The sequence below is a fragment of the Phyllobates terribilis genome, unplaced genomic scaffold, assembly GCF_046119375.1.
Source record: "Phyllobates terribilis strain yellow unplaced genomic scaffold, ASM4611937v1 Scaffold_3__8_contigs__length_932513732, whole genome shotgun sequence".
NCBI classification, from domain to species: Eukaryota; Metazoa; Chordata; class Amphibia; order Anura; family Dendrobatidae; genus Phyllobates; species Phyllobates terribilis.
Window position 1 is genome coordinate 927,115,314 of NW_027362763.1, and position 22,428 is coordinate 927,137,741.

The following is a 22,428-nucleotide window of genomic DNA, read 5'->3' on the forward strand; positions in this document are numbered from 1 at the left end:
GCACGGGCACTTCGCAGTCCGCCTGTTTACCCCAGAGACACGCCGCCCAATCCGTGGCCCCGCTCCACCCACCTCCATTATTTGGGTCTAGTATACACGTTGTGTGCCTGGCACTAGGCGTAGGTAAACTACCAAAACCGGCTTCTTACGTCACCACCGGCAAGCACTACCGGCTCCACCCCTCGACGCGTTTCTAAAAACCCACGTGTGAACCAATCGAGGAAGTCTCCGCCCACATAACCTCTTCCTGTACGGGCTCTTATAAGGTACAAACTAGTGAAGCGTTTGGAATATTCGCTTCGCCTTTCTATTGCTCTGCGAGCTCTCTCTCGGCCTGTTAGGCCTCACTCACTACTACGAGCAGAGCTCCCTTTTGTCCCTGAAGTAAAGAGCCAGAGCATAACAGTGTGAATGTCTGCCATTATCACGGCGGGGAGCAGCTGACCCCACACTGCTTAGCCCACCCCCAGTCACACAGAAGCCTGGCGGCGGGAGTGCTGGGCCCGTAGTGCGGCAGAGCTGGCGAGCAGCCATCATTTAAATCACGGTCTTAGAGCCCACACAGCCGCTCTGTTGGAGGAGTGTCAGTTCTCTGCTCCGTCCGCCTCCTCCTATCAGTGGCTGCACCATTCATCCAGCCCCACAGACATCCAGGGAGCACAGGGTGTGTACACACCGTCTACAGAGCCATCTCATCCTCCCGGTCACACACCATAGGCGGCTCCAGCACCAAGATGTCCAACCGAGCGCTGTGCAGAGAGGCGAGCCATGCTGGCAGCTGGTACACTGCCTCAGGTATGGGGGCGAGGGGGGCATTCACCGGGTGCGCAGCTGGCCAGTGAGGTGGATGGCTACTTGTGTAATGTGTGTATGTGGCCATGTGGCCCTGTCACCCTAAGTGTATGATCTCTCCACCTGAGGGTCTATGGTGATAATGGGGCCGGTGACATCATCGCCAGTGGCCGGACCCCCAAAGTTATTTATATGTTCTCGGGATCTGTCCATATAAGAATAGGATAAGTGCTGTATGGGATCGTCCTGCTATAAACGTCGGGATCTGTCCTGGACTCGTCCTTATAAGAATAGGATAAGTGCTGTATGGGATCGTCCTGCTATAAACGTCGGGATCTGTCCTGGACTCGTCCTTATAAGAATAGGATAAGTGCTGTATGGGATCGTCCTGCTATAAACGTCGGGAACTGTCCATATAAGAATAGGATAAGTGCTGTATGGGATCGTCCTACTATAAACATCAGATCTGTCCTGGACTCGTCCTTATAAGAATAGGATAAGTGCTGTATGGGATCGTCCTACTATAAACGTCTGGTCTGTGGACTGATAATGGGGCTGGTGACATCATTGTAAGCGGCTGGACACCCAAAGTTGTCTGTAGGTTCTTAAGATTTTCTTAAGGGTCTTAATAAGAAAAGGATAAGTGCTCTATGCGATCGTTTTACTATAATCATCTGATCTGTACACCAGTGGGTCTGTGGACTGATAATGGAGCTGGTGACATCATTATGAGTGGCCGTACACCCAAAGCTGGCTGTTGGTTTTCAGGAGCCATGCCAGACTGGTGCCATAGTATATGTGCTCTACGGGATCGTCTTACTATAAATGTCTAAGCTGTAAACCAGCAGGTCTGTGGACTGATAATGGGGCCAGTGACATCATTGTGTGTGGCCGGACCCTCGAAGATGGCCCTAGGTTTTCAGGAGCTGTGCCAGACTGGTCCCTATAGGAAAAGGATACAAGTGATCTGTAGAGTCAGTCATCAAGTGGTGTAGGTTTGCCATTCAGTTGTGTTCGACAGACAAAGGAAGATACCCTAAAAGCAACCTATTGTTTCCTCTTTGCCAAAGAGGGTCACACTGTCACATTCAGCCACTTTAAAGTGGCACAATATACTATAAAGGGGTATTACCCTCTGAGACACATATGGCATAAATGCCTGACAGGTGGCAGTTCCATTTCCAGGACTCCCATATGTTGAAAAACTGGAGTCCTCTTCCTGATCCTACTAGCACTTCAGAGAGGAAGCGGCCATGCATGCAGGTGGCTCTTTCTATTGTAGATTCTGGGAGTCTAGCATTTCCCAACTCCCATAAACAATGATACACAGATCTCCATGTACAGATGGGATAAATGGAGGAAAAAGGTGTCTAATGTGACAACAAAGCATTATAAAGGACAATGGTGTCCAATCCTCACTTACTAAGGCGGGTGTGTACACCACAGCCAAGCTCTTTGTGCTGCGCTCCTAGTAGGTGCAGCACATGTATGCTCAGAAGCTTGGGGTCCTTTCCAGTAGGAGGTGATTGGCTTCTAAGAAATTCTGCACCAGACGCATCTAATCTATAAAATCATTTGTGTCACTAATCAGGGAAACTGCAGGGCACTGGTAAGGCTATTATTACTCTTGTTCTTTTAGACATTTGATTGTCAAGTATTTCATCAGGTTGTGCAGCCCTGTTGTTTCGGCATATCCTTTGTAAACATGCAAAAATGTATATGTGACAGCTGAATTCTGCTAGAAGACACAGAGATGACTGGTTAATGTTTGCTATTATTCCCGATGTGCTCATGTACTAGAAGACAACAAGAGCCTTCATTTGTAGTCAGTAATATTGTCGTTTCTTCCAGTAAATGGAGACCAAACCTGATGACTTGAAATGTCGAAGACTTCATATGAAATTGGTTACAGTAAATATCCTGGGAATAAGTTTCTGGAAAAGTGTGTAAATAGGCGTCTGTTAAGGCTAATCCTCGAGGGGGCTCCGGTGGTTCAAGCTGCACTTCCGCAACCGAAAAGCCAGGTCTTGTCCTTGTATTTCCCTTGTGGATCTTGTCTTACATTTTGGATTTGCTTGTATTGTCAGCCTAAAGTTTCACATTAGTGTAATAGCAGATTTCTATGTTTATATTAAGGCTGCAATACCCACTTGTGGATTCAATAACAGTAAAGGGTTATTCCCATCTTCATTGATGGACATCATTGGATAGTGCTTGTGAAAGTTGGCAAGTTTACTGTTTATCAAAATTCACCCAACCCATTTGCTTGATCATTTCAGTTGTATCTAATGTTCGTTTACTGCTCATTGCTTATATCCGCTACCTTTGTGGTCCAGCAGCAATGGCCTAACGTGCAAAGCGCTGACCAGCACTTTACAATACAGCTCGTAAGCTCTGCTCTGGAGCTAGCCGGGGTTGCTGGACCGTATTTTAGCTCCCAAAGCAGCCACTGTGCTCCCCCAATGCTGAATGTGACATCAGAGAAATTATAAACTGGGCCAGTGGTGCAGTCAGTGACGGCTTTGTTCTGAACTGTCAATCAGGCAGGAGTGCACTATTCCCCGACAGGCTGGGAAGTGGTGAGCTCCTGCCAATTATAGGGTAACTCACAAGGCTTACAGCTTCATTCATACCTGTGATGCTGACACCTTCATTGATACTTACAAGGATGCAGCTACACAGGGATTTTGGCCAAAGATCGCTATGTGCTGCTGCTCCATAACAATGACGCCTATGGTAAAATTCAGCTCAACTTTAATGTGGTGATTAGAAATTGCTAATCAGAAGAGGCCCTGAGGATGCTTTAGGTTGGGTGGGAAACTTCTGGCCCCTGGGCAGATTCCCAGGGATCGCAGTGTTTAGGTCAGCTTACCCGTTTTGCTGGCCCATTAATTTCTTGCACCACGAGCACGCACAGCACATGGAGTGAAAAATTACATCCTGACACTGGCCACTGCCCAGCAGCTCCTATGTTCTCTATATGCTCCTGTCCCAGCTTCTTCTTTGTGATGTATACAGCAGTTTTGTGGTCTCCTATTTGTTTTATACAGCAGATTCTTGATATCTCCTATGTGAAGTATATACAGCAGTCTCAGTGTCTCATATGTGAAGTATACAGCAGACCTCACACTGCTTGAGTTCTATGATACGTGAGCAATGGTGAATCTCCCACTGTGAAAAGACCTGCAGTGTAATATGCATAAGTTTGGTACATCTTACTTCTGCGAGTTCCTTACAAAATTTATCGCAAATAGTTAATTGCGCTCCAGAATGATGCAAGTCTGGAAAAGCAGTTGCGAGTAGCAACTGTGACGGCTGTAGGTGTTGACACACTGCGCTACAGACTGGGCTTACCCTGGAGGAGCTGACTAAGTGACTACCTGGCTCTCGCTAAAGCCTTTGGTGCTGAAGATGGGCTTGGCCGTAGGTAGTCACCAGGTGTCACTCCAGGGCAGTCACTGGACCTGCAATAGCTGACCCACGGGTCAAAGTAGCAGGAAGGCGGAGCACAGAGGAGCGAAGACAGAAGCGTAGTCAGACTATTCGAGGTCGGGACATGCAGCAATGGTTCACCAAACAAGGCCGAGGTCAGGAGTGGAGAGGTCAGACAGAGTGGATTATCGACCTAGGTCAATAACGGAGAGACGAGACAAAAAAACTAGACTGAGTGCTGGAGATGGACAAGAATAAGAACCTAAGTTCAGGCATGGAACAGGAGAAGAAGCAGCGTGAGGGGGGGGGAGGCATGTGTGTCTTTGTTACTCTCTACAGGGGACCTCCCTGATACACAACATTACAGATTGTCTAGAGTCAGGACCTCTGTGACCCTCTTCCACTCTTTGGGTCAAATGTACCAAATGTGTAAGGGTGTGTGTGTGTGTATGAGCATCTCTGCCCCACCAGGGAGCTGATCATCACCAAGAGGCAGGTAGAAACGGGAAAGACGTGTGTTTGGGGGTTGTTGTCGGCGCTATGGCCAGATCCTGGTGCCACTACTTGGACTGTTAGAGATTGGGGATCATCTGCCACGTGGTATTATGTTGTGTTGCCAACACTGCTCTATTTGGAGAGCTGTTCTAAGGAACAGTGGTTTCTCTTCCTTCACATTGGATTGCTTGGTGGCGCCCCCAGAATTGTTCCTGTTGCTGTGTTACAGACTCAGGAATTATATTAATGTTTGGTGGAATATTCTCCAAGTTTGTTGGAGTGTTCACCAGTGCCCTGTCACACACCCGTCACATCTTCTCTATTAAAACACAGACTGTAGTTTTATGCAAGCATTTAACCCCTTAATGACCACCCATACATCTTTTTACTGACCTGAGATATGAGACAAGCATCCCCTGATGGCTGAAAATGCTGCAGCTGTCGGAGGTACACTATTACAGACACCCTGCTGCATCAGCCACAATCACTGTTGGCACCTAACATGGCCGCTTAACCCCTCAGATGTCAATAGTGATTATGGCACCTAGATGATTGACACCATCGACACCCTGAGATCCTGATCGTGTGGTCCTGATGTTTGCCATGGCAATGCATGACCAAATAACGGCCCTACAGTTGCCACCTATAGTGAGTGACCTGTTCAGTTGTTAGCAACATTTAGGTGGTAAAAATAAAACTTTCATTCCTGCATTCCACTTTACATTAATTCCTGAGAAGCATCTGAAGGGTTATTCAACTACTTTATATTAGTTTTGAATACATCGAGGGGCGCTGTTTTTATAATGGTATCACATTTGGGGCGTTTCAAATATATAGGTCCCCCAAAGTCACTTCAAAACTGAATATGTTCGTAAAAAATTAAGTTGTGTAAATTTCCTTGAAAAATTAAATATTGCTGTTACAGTTTTAACCCTTCCAACAGTAAAGTAGTAATGAGTTTAATGTTATTTATTAACTTTTTGTGTGGTTTGACTGCCTGGATTAAAGGGGTAATTATTGAAAGTTTGAAAATTGCTATTTTTTTTTTGTCAAATTTCTGATAGGCTTTGTGTTTATTTATAAATAATAAAAAAAACGACCTAAATATACCATTGAATAGAAAAAGAAAAACAGTCAGCTCACCCACATTAGAAGTCCGATGCGCAGAGGCCGGCAGTGCTGCAGGAAGGATGAATAGAGAAAGGAGGATTCCAGAGTCCAGAAGTGGGGGGTGGGGGAGAGGATATGCCCGTGAATATTTCCACCCCATTCCCCACCACTTCTGGACAATTGTGACATTACTTGTACATTTTCAGATTGGTGATTTTATACATACCTAATAAATTTGAGTATTTTATGAAGATCAGTTGCTGGAATCCTCGTTCTCTAAATTTACCATTGGCATAAAATGTAATTTGTCACGAAAAAAAACAGTCCCAGAATCACTGGGATATGTTGAAACATCCCAGAGTTATTGCCACATAAAATGACACTGGCCAGATTTGAAAAATTTGTCCTGGTTACAAAGGGGTGGAATCCTATACTTCAAAGCTATCCCTGCTCACACAAGCAATGCTGTATGTCGCCCATCTTCTAAGGTCACATGTCCAGCAGTCATCAGTGAGAACGGATCCAGCAGCAATCTGTTGACAAAAAAGTTCTGCAGACACAACTACTTTGTCCGCCTACAAGAAACTGATTTGAACTGGATCCGGTTATTTTATCATTGTAATCTTAGGAAAACGGATCCGTTAATTAGCCATCTGTTTTTCTCCCATTTGAAAAAGATCCGTTTTTGCTTAATGGATCAGTTACAAATGAATGATTACTTGAAAGTTCACATGTACAGTAGTATGTGTTAAATATTTATTATTCCACTTCCACTAAGCAACAAACGGTAATTTTCAAATGGGAGAAAAACGGATGGCTAATTAACGGATCTGTTTCTAAAGACTTCAATGATAAAGTAACCCGATCTAGTTGAAATCAATTTTTTTTCAGGTGGACAATGAAGTTGTCTGCACATCTATTCTTTTTTGTCAACGGTTGGCTGCTGGATCCATTCTAACAGATGATTATAGGACATGTGAACTGCTTGCACATGACCAACTTGTTTAACGAGCCTTTCACATAGTGAAGTAATAGGGTGGTGGCAATTGTTCATCATAAAGGATATGCTTTTTTATCTCGGCTGCAGTTTTAAAAAGTAAAAAATGTTCAGTTTGCTTGTGTTTACATATTCCTGTTTTGGATTCGTCTGAAGAAGGGGAATAAACGCATCCATCAAACAAGTCAATGATTCAGCATCCTAAATAGAAAGCCTATAGTATTGCATCTATATTTAGAATTTATTCCAAATGGAGAATTAAGCTTTATCCTGCTCCTTTAAGGGAAAATCTGCTCTTGGTGTTCTGTGTGGCTGTACAATGTAAACAGATGATTCCATGGATGGAGCCAGTGGGGCTGCTCTTTAGCTGGATGACAGCATATTTTATTTTGGCTGAAGTTAAAGCGTGATGCTTTGTTAGTGTAGTCCTGCGATCATTGTACAGAGGATTATACGTAGCAACAAAGACCCCCCTCGCCCACCCGGAAGAGCACTGAGCAACTGAAAAATGAATCTCCATCATCTGATCATTGTACGTGTTCTATGCAAGAATATAATATTTATACAGTATATTTAATATATACCGTATTTTTCGGACTATAAGACGCACCTAGGTTTTAGAGGAAGAAAATAGGGAAAAAAAAATGTAAGCAAAAAATGTGGTCATGATGCCCTGTTATGGGGGAGGGGGTCTGCTGCTGACACTGGTATTGGGGTAATGTCCCCCAATTCTGTTAATATCCTCCATCCTGGTATATATGGCCCCTCCTTCCTGGTATGCATGGCACCCCTTGATCCCCCATCCTGGTATGCATGGCACCCCTTGATCCCCCATCCTGGTATGCATGGCACCCCTTGATCCCCCATCCTGGTAGGCATGGCACCACTTGATCCCCCATCCTGGTAGGCATGGCACCCCTTGATCCCCCATCCTGGTAGGCATGGCACCCCTTGATCCCCCATCCTGGTAGGCATGGCACCCCTTCGATTCCCCCCCCATCCTGGTAGGCATGGCACCCTTTCGATCCCCCCCCATCCTGGTAGGCATGGCACCCCTTCGATCCCCCCCCATCCTGGTAGGCATGGCACCCCTTCGATCCCCCCCCATCCTGGTAGGCATGGCACCCCTTCGATCCCCCCCCATCCTGGTAGGCATGGCACCCCTTCGATCCCCCCCCATCCTGGTAGGCATGGCACCCCTTCGATTCCCCCCATCCTGGTAGGCATGGCACCCCTTCGATTCCCCCCATCCTGGTAGGCATGGCACCCCTTCGATTCCCCCCATCCTGGTAGGCATGGCACCCCTTAGATTCCCCCCATCCTGGTAGGCATGGCACCCCTTAGATTCCCCCCATCCTGGTAGGCATGGCACCCCTTGAGCCCCTATTATGCTGCCCACAAAAATAAATAAACAATCATATTTGCCTCCTCTCTCCTCCAGCGCTGTCCCGCTCTGCTGCCGACACTCTCACTGTGTGAGACGCGCATGGCAGGGCGCGCATGGCGTCCCTGCTATGCGTCCTCACACAGTGTGAGACGCTGTGCTGAAATAGTCTCTGCTCCCCACGCTGGGACTCTGTGCATGGGGAGCAGTGACCATTCAGTCTGTTCAATACCCGGCACACTGTACCGCAGCACGGCTCCTTATGCCGCTCTGTGGTCAGTGTGCCTGCTATTAAAGACCATGGATATTCACTACAACCCATGGGAGTGGGTTGTAGGGAATATTCATGATCTTTAATAGCGGGCACACAGACCGCAGAGTGGCAGTAGGAGCCGCGCTGTGGCTCCAGTGTGCCGGCTGTTAAGAAAAATTAATATTCATTGCTCTCCACGCCCATGCGCATGGGGAGCAGGGAATGTTCATTTTCTTTAGTAGCGGGCACAGCGTAGGCTGCAGCAGGCGGCTGCTGCCTCCTGTGCCACGCTGATCCCCCGCTGCTGCTCCCCCACACCCACCACGCGCAGCCAGGTATATAGTACTCTGACTATAAGACACCCCCCTCACTTTCCTCCAAAATTTTGGAGGAAAAAAGTGCGTCTTATAGTCCGAAAAATACGGTAAATGTACTGTCTGGGTGTGCCAATAATCCATATTGCACATAATGGCTTGTTCTGACATTTGATTGGGTTTGTAGTTGCCCAACAATCTTTTTTAATGTACTTTAAAGGCCATTTATGTACACTTTTATTCAGCATTTCGAGGTTGGGCATGTAGAGTGTTGACCGTCTGCCCGGTCCACTGATCATTAAGCATTTTGAAAGATATTTTTTCCCTGATTTCATTACAGTTTGGTCATAACAAAGCATAGAAAGACCATTTTAATAGTTGTTCAGTGGTCTATTGCCATTAATGCTTCTGTTCAGCAGCTTGATAACTCCTACTTGCCATCAGAAACTAAAATGCTTGTTCAGTGCTCTGTAGACTGTGGATGTGCAGCGCTGCACACAAACGAGAGATCATCCTTTGGCTATGTGCGCACATTCAGGATTTGATTGCAGAAATTTCTGCGGCGTTTCTGCATCTCTTGGCAGGAAAAATGCAGCCGAAAAGACGCACATTTTGATGCGTATTTGTACATCAATGAATGCTCTTTGGAGCATTCGGGGATTGTATACGGCTATTGGTTCACTTGCACATGTGGTTCCGTCAGGATTCCTTGTTCATCAACCTGCATACGACTTGGTAACTCCGAAAACAGGTCCTGGTTCCGCTGAAGAAGTTCTCGGCACTATTGTTTCTGAGCCAGCGACAGTTTCTCTGCCACAGGGACACCCTTAGTGTCACCTTCTGGTCTGTCCCGCTCACATGGAGTTTAAACTTGATTTCTCTGTTGCCCTGCCTTGACGGATTGCCGCATGAGAGGATTTTGGAATAGAGAGGTGGTAGCGGTTAACTGGCAGGTGGGACAGGACTTGTAATATTTTAGGATTTCACGGTGACATCTGGGCCTATAGTATCTCTGCATGACCCGTTGTTGAGTTTTGTCCACCCCCAGATGGCCACCCAAGACATGTGAATGGGCCCTGTCCAACACCCTTTGTCTATAGGGTCCTGGAACCAATAATTGCTCCACTATCTCCTCCGTCACCTTAGTGACCTGGTACAATAAGTCCCCACTCAACATGAAATAGGGAAACGTGGTGTCAGCCCCTGAATCCTGTGCTATGCCGTTTGACTGTTACCTTATTGAATGAATGCCTCTTTTAGAGTTAAGTCCCTATGTTGGGTGAACCTAAAATTTTCTCTGGTCACCCCTATCACAGGAATGTCTGCCTCAGGGGATACTACCTTATCCTCTTCACCCATTACACAGAAGGGAAACCCATCAGACTCTGGAGTTGGTGAGACTTTTTTATGGCCAACCTATTTCTTACCCGAGTAATCCAGGTCTCCTCCCCTCCCCCACAAGTCCCAATACAAAACAAAGTCCCGACCTATGATGATTTTGTTCAACGAATCTGGGACCACGCCAACCTCATGAGACTCAGTACCTCGGGCCGTCTCAATGACCACTCTGGTCACCGGATAGTCTTTAGCATCCCCGTGAATTCAGCGGAAGCCAACCTTCTTCCCAGGGATCAATTGGAGAAGGAGTGTGGCCCTCACAAGGGTCACCAAACTTCCTGAGTCTAGTAGTCCAGTCATTTGCAGGCCATTCACTGTTATAGGACAAGCTTAGCGCCCCTTGCCGGGTAGACAGTCCACACTGCAAGCTGAATATGCGTAGAAGGAACACCGGCGTCCTACGCTACAGTCAATTTGCTGGGTGGTCAGGTGACAATGGGTTGCCATATGACCTGGACCGTGACATCTCCAGAAAATTACATTTCCCCCCCCCCAATGAGGGCCTTGGCATGACCTCTGCCGCCCCTTTGGACGCCACACCCCCTTTTTAACCTCTGCCCACCCAGTATGGAATGGGTTGCCTCCCCACGGACCTGTTGAGTCCGTGATACCTTTTGACCAGTCTGACCAAGTCATTGGCATTCTGGAGATCTCCCTGGGCAGCCCAGGTCTGCATCAGGTTCGGAAGGGAGTGCACAAACCGTTCCATTACAACTTGCTCCACCATCTGCGCTGGGGTAGAGGGCTCCGGCTGTAACCACATTTGGACGAGGTGCAGTAGATCAAACATTTGGGAGCGAGGTGGTTTGTCACGGTGATATGCCCAGCGGTGGACCTGTTGTGCTCTGACAGATATTGTCACCCCCAAGCACGCCAAAATTTCTATTTTCAATTTCTCATATACTTTGGTGTCCTGTAAAGCCAAATCCTAGTAGGCCTTTTGAGGCTCCCGCATTAAGTATGGCACCAGGACTTCTGCCCACTGCTCTGGTGGGAGTTTCTCTCTATGGGCGAGCCTTTCCAAAAGAGTTAAAAGGCCTCTAGGTCATTTCCCGGAGTCATTTTCTGCAAGGTTCTCCTCACTGCCTTCCGGACAGAGAAATCATCAGCTCATCAGCTGACATTGGAGTTGCAGCCGCTGCAGTGCCAGGAACCGCCTCTGTGAGTAAATCAATCTGCTGCTGCTGTTGTTGGAGCTGCTCCTGATGCTGCTCCCCGTTGTTGCTGCTGGAGCTGTTGCTCCCCGTGCTGCTACAGGTGCTGCTGGTGTTGGCTTTGAACCAGGTGCTTGATCAGCTCCTCCATTTTGTATGACATCTGTTCAATGCTCATAGCCGCCTTCACCCAGGACATGCAGTCTGCCCACAACCTTCACACTTGCTTCTTGGGGATCTTGCCCGCACTTCTAACACCAAGCTTGGTTGCACATAGAGGTACACAGGAACACTGTCTCTTTAAATCTTCTGCTGATTTTATTAAGTGCACTGCATAAACTACAGCAATGTTAGCAAAAACAAACACTGCCTTCCTGGCCTAACAGGAAATACAAAACATAACCATAATGTATGACACAGTCCTTGTTGCTACGGGTAACCAACCTCTTCAGGAACAAACAATCCCAGGTTTGTCTTTCCTTCCTATGACCAAAACAGCTCAGAGCTTTCACCTCCAGGCCCTCCCCACACCAAATGCTCTGAAAGGCTGTGAATTTGAGTTCCTCCCTTTCTACAGGTGTTCAATCATCCCAGCACTAGTGTTGAGCATTCCGATACTGAAATATCGGGTATCGGCCGATATTCGCGGTATCGGAATTCCGATACTTAATTCCATTCTTTTACAATATCGAATACCGGAATCGGAAGTTCCCATAATGCCTGCGCTCTGCAGTGTCTCTGAAGGATGACAAGCTGGGTGGCAGCGCTCAGCTGCGATCCAGCCTGTCATCAGAATGCCATCCCAGCGTGGGAGAATTCTCCTGATTGTTTAAAAGCCGGCGCGCTAAACAATCACACAACCCCATACTGCTTCCCCGCAGCCTCCCACCCCGATCCTCCGCTCCCCTCGCCATCTCCCATCCCGATCGTAAGTTAGGACCGGGCGGGGAGCGCAGCACCAAGGAGTGGGGAGCGAAGGACCCGGGCGGGGAAGCAGGCAGTGAAAAGACTTCACCGCCGGCTTTCCCGTTCTGTGCTGCGCTTTCCCGCCGGTTATTTCAAATGAACAGCTGCGGTATCAGGTGATGCTGATCAGCTGTTCATTTGAAGTCGCCGCGGTGCCCTCAGAGGGTTCATGTGAGTTCATGCTTGACTGCATTGCATGAACTCACATGAACTTTCCCACGGTCGCACAGGTCAGCCTCACCTCCCAGACCCGTCATGATTGGTGTGTGTGCGGTGTCTGTGCGATGTCTGCGGGTGTGTGCGGTGTCTGTGCGATGTGCACGGTGTCTGTGTGATGTGTGCGGGTGTGTGCGTGCAGGCAGACATAGGCCGATGTGACACTACTACTCCCATCGGCCTATGTCTGTCCCCCGTCCACTCCTGCCAGCAGGATCAGCTTGATGGGAGCAGTAGTTCCCATCAGCCTGATCCTGCTATTTAAATTGCCCTACTGTGTCCCCAATAAATTTTAAATACATGTCATTGATGGCCAGTGGTTACCAACAATAAATTAGTTCATACATTACCTGTCCCCGCCGATCGCCACCTAAAATAAAGTAAAAAATAAAAAACTACACCTATACTCACCTAGACACCTAATTCCCCGAAGCCATCGATCTCCTGTAATAAAATATAAAATAATAAACCACAACCTTATCCTTACCCCTCCGTAGTAGTCCACGAGTGTCCCACGATGATCTCCAGTTTAGAGCAGCCACATAGAATGTGACCGCTCTGAACCGCTGCCGCCGCTAGAATGACGGGGCCGTAAAGCAGCCCCGTCATTGCATAAGCGGGTTCACCGGAGTTCAGGCAGCGCTGCTCCGGTCAACTCCTTTACGGCCCTGCTGTATCGTGAGAAATTCCCACGGTACAGCAGTGCCGTAAAGGAGGTCTCCGGAGCTGCGCTGACTGAATGCACTCCGGTGACCTCAGTCAGTGGCTCCCGCTGCCGGGAGCGGACGTGTTCCCGGCAGCGTGAGCTTACAGCAGCCATGCACAGCTGTCACCATCTCCAGATGTGACAGCTGTGCATGGGAGATCAGCGCAGGAACGTGGACAGGTAACTATTTTTTTTTTTAGTAAACTAAGAATTTAATAAAATGGTGTGTTTTATTTCAAATAAATTATTTTTTTCTGGGTGTAGTGTGTTTTTTCTTTTTAACACTTTGTAGGTTAGTAATGGGGGTGTCTTATAGACGCCCATCATTACTAACCTGGGCTTCATGGCAGCTGGCGCTGACATGAACCCCAGCCCTATTACCCCCTGCCACCGCACCAGGGCAGCGTGGAAGAGCGAGGCTAAGTGCCAGAATTGGCGCATCCTATGGATGCGCCATTTCTGGGGCGGCTGACGGCTGGTGTTTCTAGCCTGGGAGGGGGCCAATATTCATGGCACCCTTCCTGGGCTATTAATATCAGCCCCCAGCTGTCTGCCTAGCCTTTGCTAGCTATTAAAATAGGGGGGACCCCACGTCATTTTTTTGGGGGGGTTCCCCATTTTAATAGCTAGTAAAGGCTAGGTATTCAGCTGGGGGCTGATATTAGTAGTCTGGGAAGCTCCGTGGGTATTACCCCCTTCCCAGGCTTCAAACATCTTCCCCAGCCGTCTGCTTAACCTCCGCTAGAGACTAAAATTATGGGGGATCCCACGCCAATTTTTTTTTAAATAAATCCTTTATTTTAACACTAAATGACATTTGAGGAGTTAATAAAGATGCAGTCCCTAAATTATTATTTATTTTTTAATTAATTTTTCCCAAAAATTTTGACGTGGGCTTTGCTATATTTTTGTATGCCAGCCAGGTACAGCATCCAGCTTCTATGAACGCGCCATTTTATGGGGTGGCTGCGGACTGCAATTTGCAGCGGAGGGGGGGCCCAGAAAGCTTGGGTCTCCCTGCGCTGCAGATTCCAGCCCCCAGCTGCCTAGTTGTACCTGGCTGGACACAAAAATAGGGCGAAGCTCCACGTATTTTTTTTTTAAATTATTTCATGAAATTCATGAAATAATTTTTTAAAAAAAGGGCTTCCCTATATTGTTGTGTCCGGCCAGGTACAAATAGGCAGCTGGTGGTTGGGGGCAGCCCGTTCCTGCCTGCTGTACCTGGCTGGACACAAATATAGTGCGAAGCCCCACGTCAATTTTTTTTAATTATTTCAGGAAATTCATGAAATAATTAAAAAAAAAAATACCTGGGGCTTCGCCCTATTTTTGTGTCCAGCCAGGTACAGCAGGCAGGAACGGGCTGCCCCCAACCACCAGCTGCCTATTTGTACCTGGCCGGACACAACAATATAGGGAAGCCCTTTTTTTCTTAATTATTTCATGAATTTCATGAAATAATTTAAAAAAAAATACGTGGGGCTTCGCCCTATTTTTGTGTCCAGCCAGGTACAACTAGGCAGCTAGGGGCTGGAATCTGCAGCGCAGGGAGGCCCAAGCTTTCTGGGCCCCACCCGCTGCAAATTGCAGTCCGCAGCCGCCCCGGAAAATGGCGCGTTCATAGAAGCGCCATCTTCTGGCGCTGTACCCAACTCATCCAGGGCCCTGGTGCGGTGGCTCACTGGGTAATAAAGGGGTTAAGGCCAGCTTGGCATTATCAGCTGGCCCTAAGCCCGAAATTCATGGGGTCACGCCAATATTAGACATGACCACCATGAATTTCTAGTAAAGTATTTAAAAAAAACACAACACCCAGAATAAAGTCCTTTAATTGAAATAAAGACACAATTCTTTATTGTTCTAAATTAAACTATACTTACCATCACGCCCATTCCAGCTGAAGCCAACGATCTCCTGCAATAAAAGAAAAATAATAAACCAACCTCATCCTTACCTTCCCATGGTTCCCACGACAGCTTCAGCTCTGCTACATCGAGATGACAGGCTGGACCGCAGCAGAACGCTGGCATCCAGCCTGTCATCCTGCAGACACTGAGAAGCGCAGGCATGCTTGCGCTCCTCAGTGTCTCTCTGTGACGGCATAAAGATGAGCTGAGTTCATGTCCATTGAACTCAGCTCACTTCGTGTACGTCACTGACAGCGTGGGGAAATTCTCACGCTGAAGCGCTGAGTGCAGGAGAATTTTCCCACGCTGTCAGTGACGTGCATGAGGTGAGGTCATGTCCAATGAACTCGGCTCACCTCATGCACGTCACTGACAGCGTGGGAAAATTCTCCTGCACTCAGCGCTTCAGCGTGAGAATTCTCCCACGCTGTCAGTGACGTGCATGAGGTGAGCCGAGTTCATTGGACATGACCTCGGCTCATCTTTATGCCCTCACAGCCAGACACTGAGGAGCGCAAGCAAGCCTGCGCTTCTCAGTGTCTGCGGGATGACAGGCTGGATGGCAGCGTTCTGCTGCGTTCCAGCCTGTCATCTCGATGTAGCAGAGCTGAAGCTGTCCTGGGAACCATGGAAAGGTAAGGATGAGGTTGCTTTATTATTTTTCTTTTATTGCAGGAGATCGTTGGCTTCAGCTGGAATGGGCGTGACGGTAAGTATGGTTTAATTTAGAACAATAAAGAATTGTGTGTTTATTTCAATTAAAGGACTTTATTCTGGGTGTTTGTGGTTTTTTTTTAACTTTGACTATGGGGTTAGTAATGGGGGTGTCTTATAGACGCCTCTCCATTACTAACCTGGGCTTGATGTCAGCTGGCATTATAAGCTGACATCAACCCCAGCCCTATTACCCCACTGCCACCGCTACAGGGCAGTGGGAAGAGCGAGGCTAAGTGCCAGAATTGGCGCATCCTATGGATGCGCCATTTCTGGGGCGGCTGACGGCTGGTGTTTCTAGCCTGGGAGGGGGCCAATATTCATGGCACCCTTCCTGGGCTATTAATATCAGCCCCCAGCTGTCTGCCTAGCCTTTGCTAGCTATTAAAATAGGGGGGACCCCATGTCATTTTTTTGGGGGGGGTCCCCCATTTTAATAGCTAGTAAAGGTTAGGTATTCAGCTGGGGGCTGATATTAGTAGCCTGGGAAGCTCCGTGGGTATTACCCCCTTCCCAGGCTTCAAACATCTGCCCCAGCCGTCTGCTTAACCTCCGCTAGAGACTAAAATTACGGGGAACCCCACGCCAATTTTTTTTTAAATAAATCCTTTATTTTAACACTAAATGACAAGTACAGTAACCAACACTGTCACTGTACTTATTATATATGTGACTGACATGTTTCTATCTATCTAATCTATGTGTGAAGCTCTATTCTTTCTGTTGTAAATTGTCGGGTACCGGTGTATGCGCTGATGAATTGCCGGCTTTTCGCATACATTCTACATTATTCTTAGTTGTTTTACTTCATGTAGAATTAACCTACAAGGAAAGAAAGGGTTTATTTTCATTCCGATATTAGTGTCCCATTGACTTGCATTGGTTTCCGGTATCGGAATCGGCGATATCCGATACTTTTTGAGTATCGGTCCGATCCAATCCGATACGATATTTCCTGATATCGGAAGGTATCGCTCAACACTACCCAGCACCAAAGATGGCTGTTTAAAACACCCGTGTGCCGTAACCTTTTTTCCTATGTATAATTACTGCAGCTATCAATCTCAATGCTACATATCTCCCCTCCAGTACTTTGCCAGTGACTTTGTCACAATATGTATTGTATTTTTTTTGTACTATCTTGTGATTTATTTTAGTTTTTTAACTTTTACACTTTGTCCCACTTTTTTTTTTTTTTTATCCCGATCGCTTATAAAGCATAGGAATGCAGGACCATTCCTATGTCTTATAAACTGTCAGTGCTGCACTGACAAACAAACTTGCTACATCATGCACTGCCCATGATCTAGCAACTTTGCTAGCTATGGTGACCCGGATGTCATCATGACAACATCGGGTCACCATGGCAACGATCGGGCCCCGCAATGACGTAGTGCGGTCTCCAATACTAGGGTAGAGGGACTTTCTTCCTTCTGCCTGCACGCTAAATGCTGCGATGGCAGCATTTAGCAGGTTAAAGTACCGGGAGCGGTGTGGGCACCGCTCCTGGCACTGAGTCCCGGGTGTCTGCTGTCAGAATCTGCTGACACCCGGTGTCAACAGCCCACGCACATCCCCTTGTGTGCGAGTGATCGCCATAAGGTACATATACTGCATTGGTCGGGAAGTCCTTCAGGCAATAGATCATTTTCTGACGATAGAGCACAATCGCCAGATTTACAAACTGTATACATTATTAAATTGATCTTTGTACTTGCTGTACTTTATCAATGTCAAAATGGCATTTTGAAAGTTGTCTTGCCTGAGATTAGAATGTTCATTTTAATAAGTAAAACTATATAATAAAAAGGATTATACTAATTTTTTTCCAAAGTATACCAGCTTCATCAGGTCCACGGTTGACATACACATTATTTTTTTGCTCTGTGTCGCCATTTTACAGCAGTCTTAACATTTTTATTTTTCTATTGATGTGGCTGAGTGATGGCGTGTTTTTTCACTGTGAGCTGACTTTTTTATTGATATCCATTTCTTTTAAATACGATGATTTACATTTGTTAGGGAGGCAAGGTAAAAAAAATGCAATTCTGGCATTGATTTTTTTTTTCTTTACAGCGTTCGCTGTTCGGATAATTAATATATTATTTTAATCTGATTCTTACAGATGTTGCAATACCAAATATGTTTTTTTCCTATTTATTTTTCCTTTATTTTTAACTGGATAAAAAGGGGTGATTTTAATTTTTGTGTGTGTCTATAGATAGAGATGTACCGTATATATGCCGTATAGATATATACATTTTTTAAATATATTTTTTAAAACTTAAACATTTTTACATTATTGTTTAGTCCCCTTATTGAATATATGATCGGTTGATCACTTGTACTATGTACTGCAATTCCACAGTATTGCAGTGTATAGTGAAGATTGTTGTCTCCTATGGAGCTCAGCCTACGTCTGAGCTTCTCATGAGTACCGAGATGACAGGGATCTTCAGGGCTAATGGGAGTCTTTTTGTGTCCATTTAAATGCCGCTGTCAGAGATTATCTGTTAGAGACTGTTTTCGGCTGTGTTATACAGCCGGCATCAGCTAAAAGTGTGGAGCAGGTTCAGCTCCTGATCTCCCTCCACACCTACGCACCCCTTTCCAAGACATTAATTCATTCCTAATGTAATCTAGTGAAATTTGCTGATAAATCTTTTTGTAAAGTAATTTTCTTCTTTAATTTTGTTTTTATTTTAGGACCTCAGTTAAGCGCACAGTTGGAAGGTTGGCTGACCCAAGCACAGACTTCTAAAAGACCGGCTAGAGCCATTATTGCACCGTGAGTATTGAGGAGATCTGAGTATTAAGTGGAGATTTAAAGGAAACTCTCAGCACTTATTACATATGGAAGTAGTGATATAATAACTACATGTATATTTAATGACGTATAGTGATTGAATTGAGGATAGGGCTATGTTTCCTTTATTTGTATATGCATTTTTATTCTCTCACTCTGCCCATAAAAGATAGCTTTAAGGGAATCTGTCACCCCCCTAGGACTTTTCAGACCCCTAATATAGGCGTACAGGTTATAGAAATGTGAATCTATACTTACCTGTATGGCCTATATTAGCGGTCTGGTTTCTGTTTAATCGCATTTTTATTAAATGATTTCTGCTAAGCTTGGCGTCCCGCGGACACCAAGAAATCCCCGCCCACTAGGCCTATTATCACACTTACCCCACCTCCCCTGCACGTCACAGGGCCATGTGACGTGCAGTTCCCGGCCAGATCAGCAAGAAAAGACCTGCCCACGGGCTGCCCGAAGCATAAGTATGTTCCTTATCATAGAGACAGCCAGAGAGACAGATAGGGGTGGGCCCTATACTTACAAGTGTATGGAAGCAAGGCCGTGCCCACTGGTCCGGGAGTATGTATGTCTCATACATACCTTCCGCTCTCGGGTCAGAAACCTGCAAATTCCCACAACGCACAGTGTATTTTAGGAATTTCCTTTCTTTTTGTAATGTCTTCTATAAGATTGCAGTAATGTGGATGATCTCTTGTTTTTTATATCTAAAGGTGCTTTCACATTGTGTTTTGTCTCCCCGTTGAGGCATACGTCCGGACCCCGTTTTGCGAGGAATTATAGGACGTATTCGCTGACGGGGGCAATAGACTTCAATGGTGACGGCAGAACGAACTTGAGCTCTGCTGTGCACTTTTTTTTGGGAGTGTACGCCCACAGGAGGCGGACACTCAGATGTAGGCTCCGCCACCTGTATTGTCTGGTCCTGTACCATCTTCTTCCACTTCTGGGACAGTTGTCAGACGATTCAACAAGTTACTGATAGTTCCGTGGACTTGGGCCCTGCCCTGTTTGTCTTCCATCACTGCCACTCTTAAATCTCCTATAAGCTTCACTTCTGCGGTTTCTGATTATAGCAGCTTGGGCTTGCATCCCTCTGCTTTGGAAACCTAACTGTCCACCTCTGTCTCTCTGGGTCAGTAAAGTTAGTGATAACATGCATGTGGAGGAATTATCCTCTTCCATCCATGATACTTATGACAAGATCGGATGCTCATGGGTTTACTGGGTTGATTTTTAACAGTCTACTGAATGTTCTGATCTCCTATCTGGTCTCTCTTGAGTGAGGGGCTAAGTTGTAGGTGTGAGGTCCTCAGTATTGCTCCAAGCTTAGAATTGGAGGCAGAAGTGTTCTCCTTCGATGTGGCCCTCTCTTTACGTACCCTGATATTCCCCCTTATCCATTTATTTTATTTATACTTATTCCTTTCTCCTTCTCTCCCTCCCACAACCTCAGGGTCTTTTCTTCTTTCTACTAATATCTATTTTTATTTTGCTAATTCTTTCTTTCCTCTTCCTTTCATAATCTAAACATGGGAATGGGCGTAGGCGCTACACTTGTCTTGTCTAGCTATGATTAAGAATTTAGGAGGGTATACATTGGAGCTTAAATTGGTCTCAGTTAATTGACCTTCTCTGGTTACTTCCATTATATATTACATTGACCAGATGCTGCACTATTGTTGCTGCTTTATTTTCTCTTTTATGCTTAGGTTTCCGATGTTAGCAATTTATTTATTTATTTTCTTTATTGTACCATCTGTATTAATTATGTTTGTACTTCTTTTTGATGATGACTCTCCTGTTGTTGTCTGCCCCATTCTTTCTAATAAATGAATAATTAAGAAAAAAAGTTAATCCTCAACTGCAGGCTATTAGAAGTACTCCCCTTCCCCGGGTCCCCCGGCGTATCTCGCTGCTGCTCCAGGTGTCTGGTTTGGCTGCGGTGCTGACTTCACATGAACAGCGTGGCAGCCAATCAGTGATCTCGGCTGCTATGTGCAGGGTGTTTCTTCTGTATGGGAACCCTTAGCTCAGAGCCACTGAGCTCACCGATTAGCTGTTGATTTGACGTCCGCACCACAGTGAAAGCCAGACACCCAGGAAGTGGCAAGACTTACCGGTGAATACGGTGCGGTTTATGTATAATAGCCTGTCGTTGAGGATTAATTTGTAATAAAAGGGAGCATCCCCTTTACAGGAGTTGTTCCTCACGCTGTGTCTCTAATTAACGATCTTTAAAAACTGAGCATCTTTCTAATTGACACTTGTTTAACATTTCCCACTATTCTATTACCAGCTTCACTTTTGTACTATTTTTTGTTTGTAAACTTTCTACAATGTTTTGTTTAAAAAGTCCCATGCGGAACGTCCTCGTTGACGTTCACTTCGTGGGCTGTTATAGTATACTGTCCCTCCCTCCTGCCCCGTCTCTAGAATAGAATATGTTTGTGCTCTTTTTCCCTGACTGTTCCACTGCCATGGTGTTCTCTCTGCTTGCCAGTTTTCTGACAGAGCACTCGGCTCCAGCTCTGACCGCTGGCATAGAGAGCACGCTGAGTATGCATCAGAATAGACTGCTGGCTCATGCGCAGTATGTTTTCTCTCTCTGAAGCAGAGTGCACTGGCAAGAACAGGACAGTCGGGGAGAGCAGAACAGACCATTCCCATCTCTAATGACATTCCATTTCAAAGAAGGGACAGCATAGTGCAGGAACAGTCCAGAGAGCGATCCTAACTGATGACGTTTCGATGAGAATCCCCTTTGTATGGTGGGAATTTAAAGTTTAGCTCTTGTTCAAGATAAGTTTTATATATGACAGGGCGGTGGAGACGGTAAGCCAAACCTCCGACTCCCTCATACATGGCTCATGTTTAAGTGATAAATTTACTGTAGCACAGATTAATCTCCGCTAAAAGTCTAGACCCTTAGATCAGGAATAGGACATTTCATAACTTTCCCAAATTCTTATGAAAAAATATTCCCCACAAACTGCATTGAACTACTGTACCCAGTTTATTATATATTTTAGGAGTTGGAGTCGGTCCATTTTATCCACCAAAATGGACACCGACTCTGACTCCACAGCCCTGATATGAGACGTGCTTCACAGTACTGCTGATCGGAGGGGTCTGAGTCCTGAGACCCCCACCAATCCGTTAAAATACTGCTCTGAAATCTGCAGCTCCTGCATGAGGGGCATGTACAGAGTGGCGTATGGGCTCAATAGTAAGTGTATTGGTCTGATATATACTGACTGATGGGCTAATTTTATTGAGCCCACTATGCTACTCTGTGTGCGCAGCCCACACAGGAGCTGCAGACTTCAAAGCGGTATTTTGACTGATCAGTTGAGGTCTCAGGATCCAGACCACCATAGATCAACAGCGCCTATCATATATAAAAACAGTTATATAGAGACAATTACACTTCAAGCGAAGCATCAACAGAAATGAACAACGAAATAAACCAGAAGTGAGGCTTGCCTGGCAATGATAAGCAAGTGTCAATTAGAAAAACGCTTAGTATTTAAAGATAGTTGATTGGAAACACAGTTGAAGGTGTCGGACAATTGCTTTAAGGGGCTTCATTATAATAGAATTGTATTTTTTTATTTATTTTTTTACACTATTCTTTTAGACCAACCAATTATAGGGCAAATGGTGGCTTTGCTGGGACTAGTCGGACCCCAAATCTCAAGTGGCTACTTGGCAATCGTGATGATTTACATCATCAGTGGGACCTATAGTGGCCACAGCCATTATAAGA

General features: G+C 46.0%; 1 protein-coding gene across 2 annotated transcripts in view; it reads left to right on the forward strand.

Moving 5' to 3' along the window:
- Positions 1-221: 221 nt before the first annotated feature.
- MEMO1 (mediator of cell motility 1) overlaps positions 222-22,428 on the forward strand; it is a 93,359-nt gene continuing 71,152 nt past the window's right edge. Inside the window, exons 1-2 of one of the 2 annotated variants that reach the window (XM_073672826.1) lie at positions 222-795; positions 18,548-18,629. In XM_073672826.1, the coding sequence (XP_073528927.1) occupies positions 735-795; positions 18,548-18,629 (143 nt within the window). In that variant the 5' untranslated portion in view covers positions 222-734. The remainder of the gene's footprint in view (positions 796-18,547; positions 18,630-22,428) is intronic. The other variant, XM_073672825.1, reaches the window with a different exon arrangement.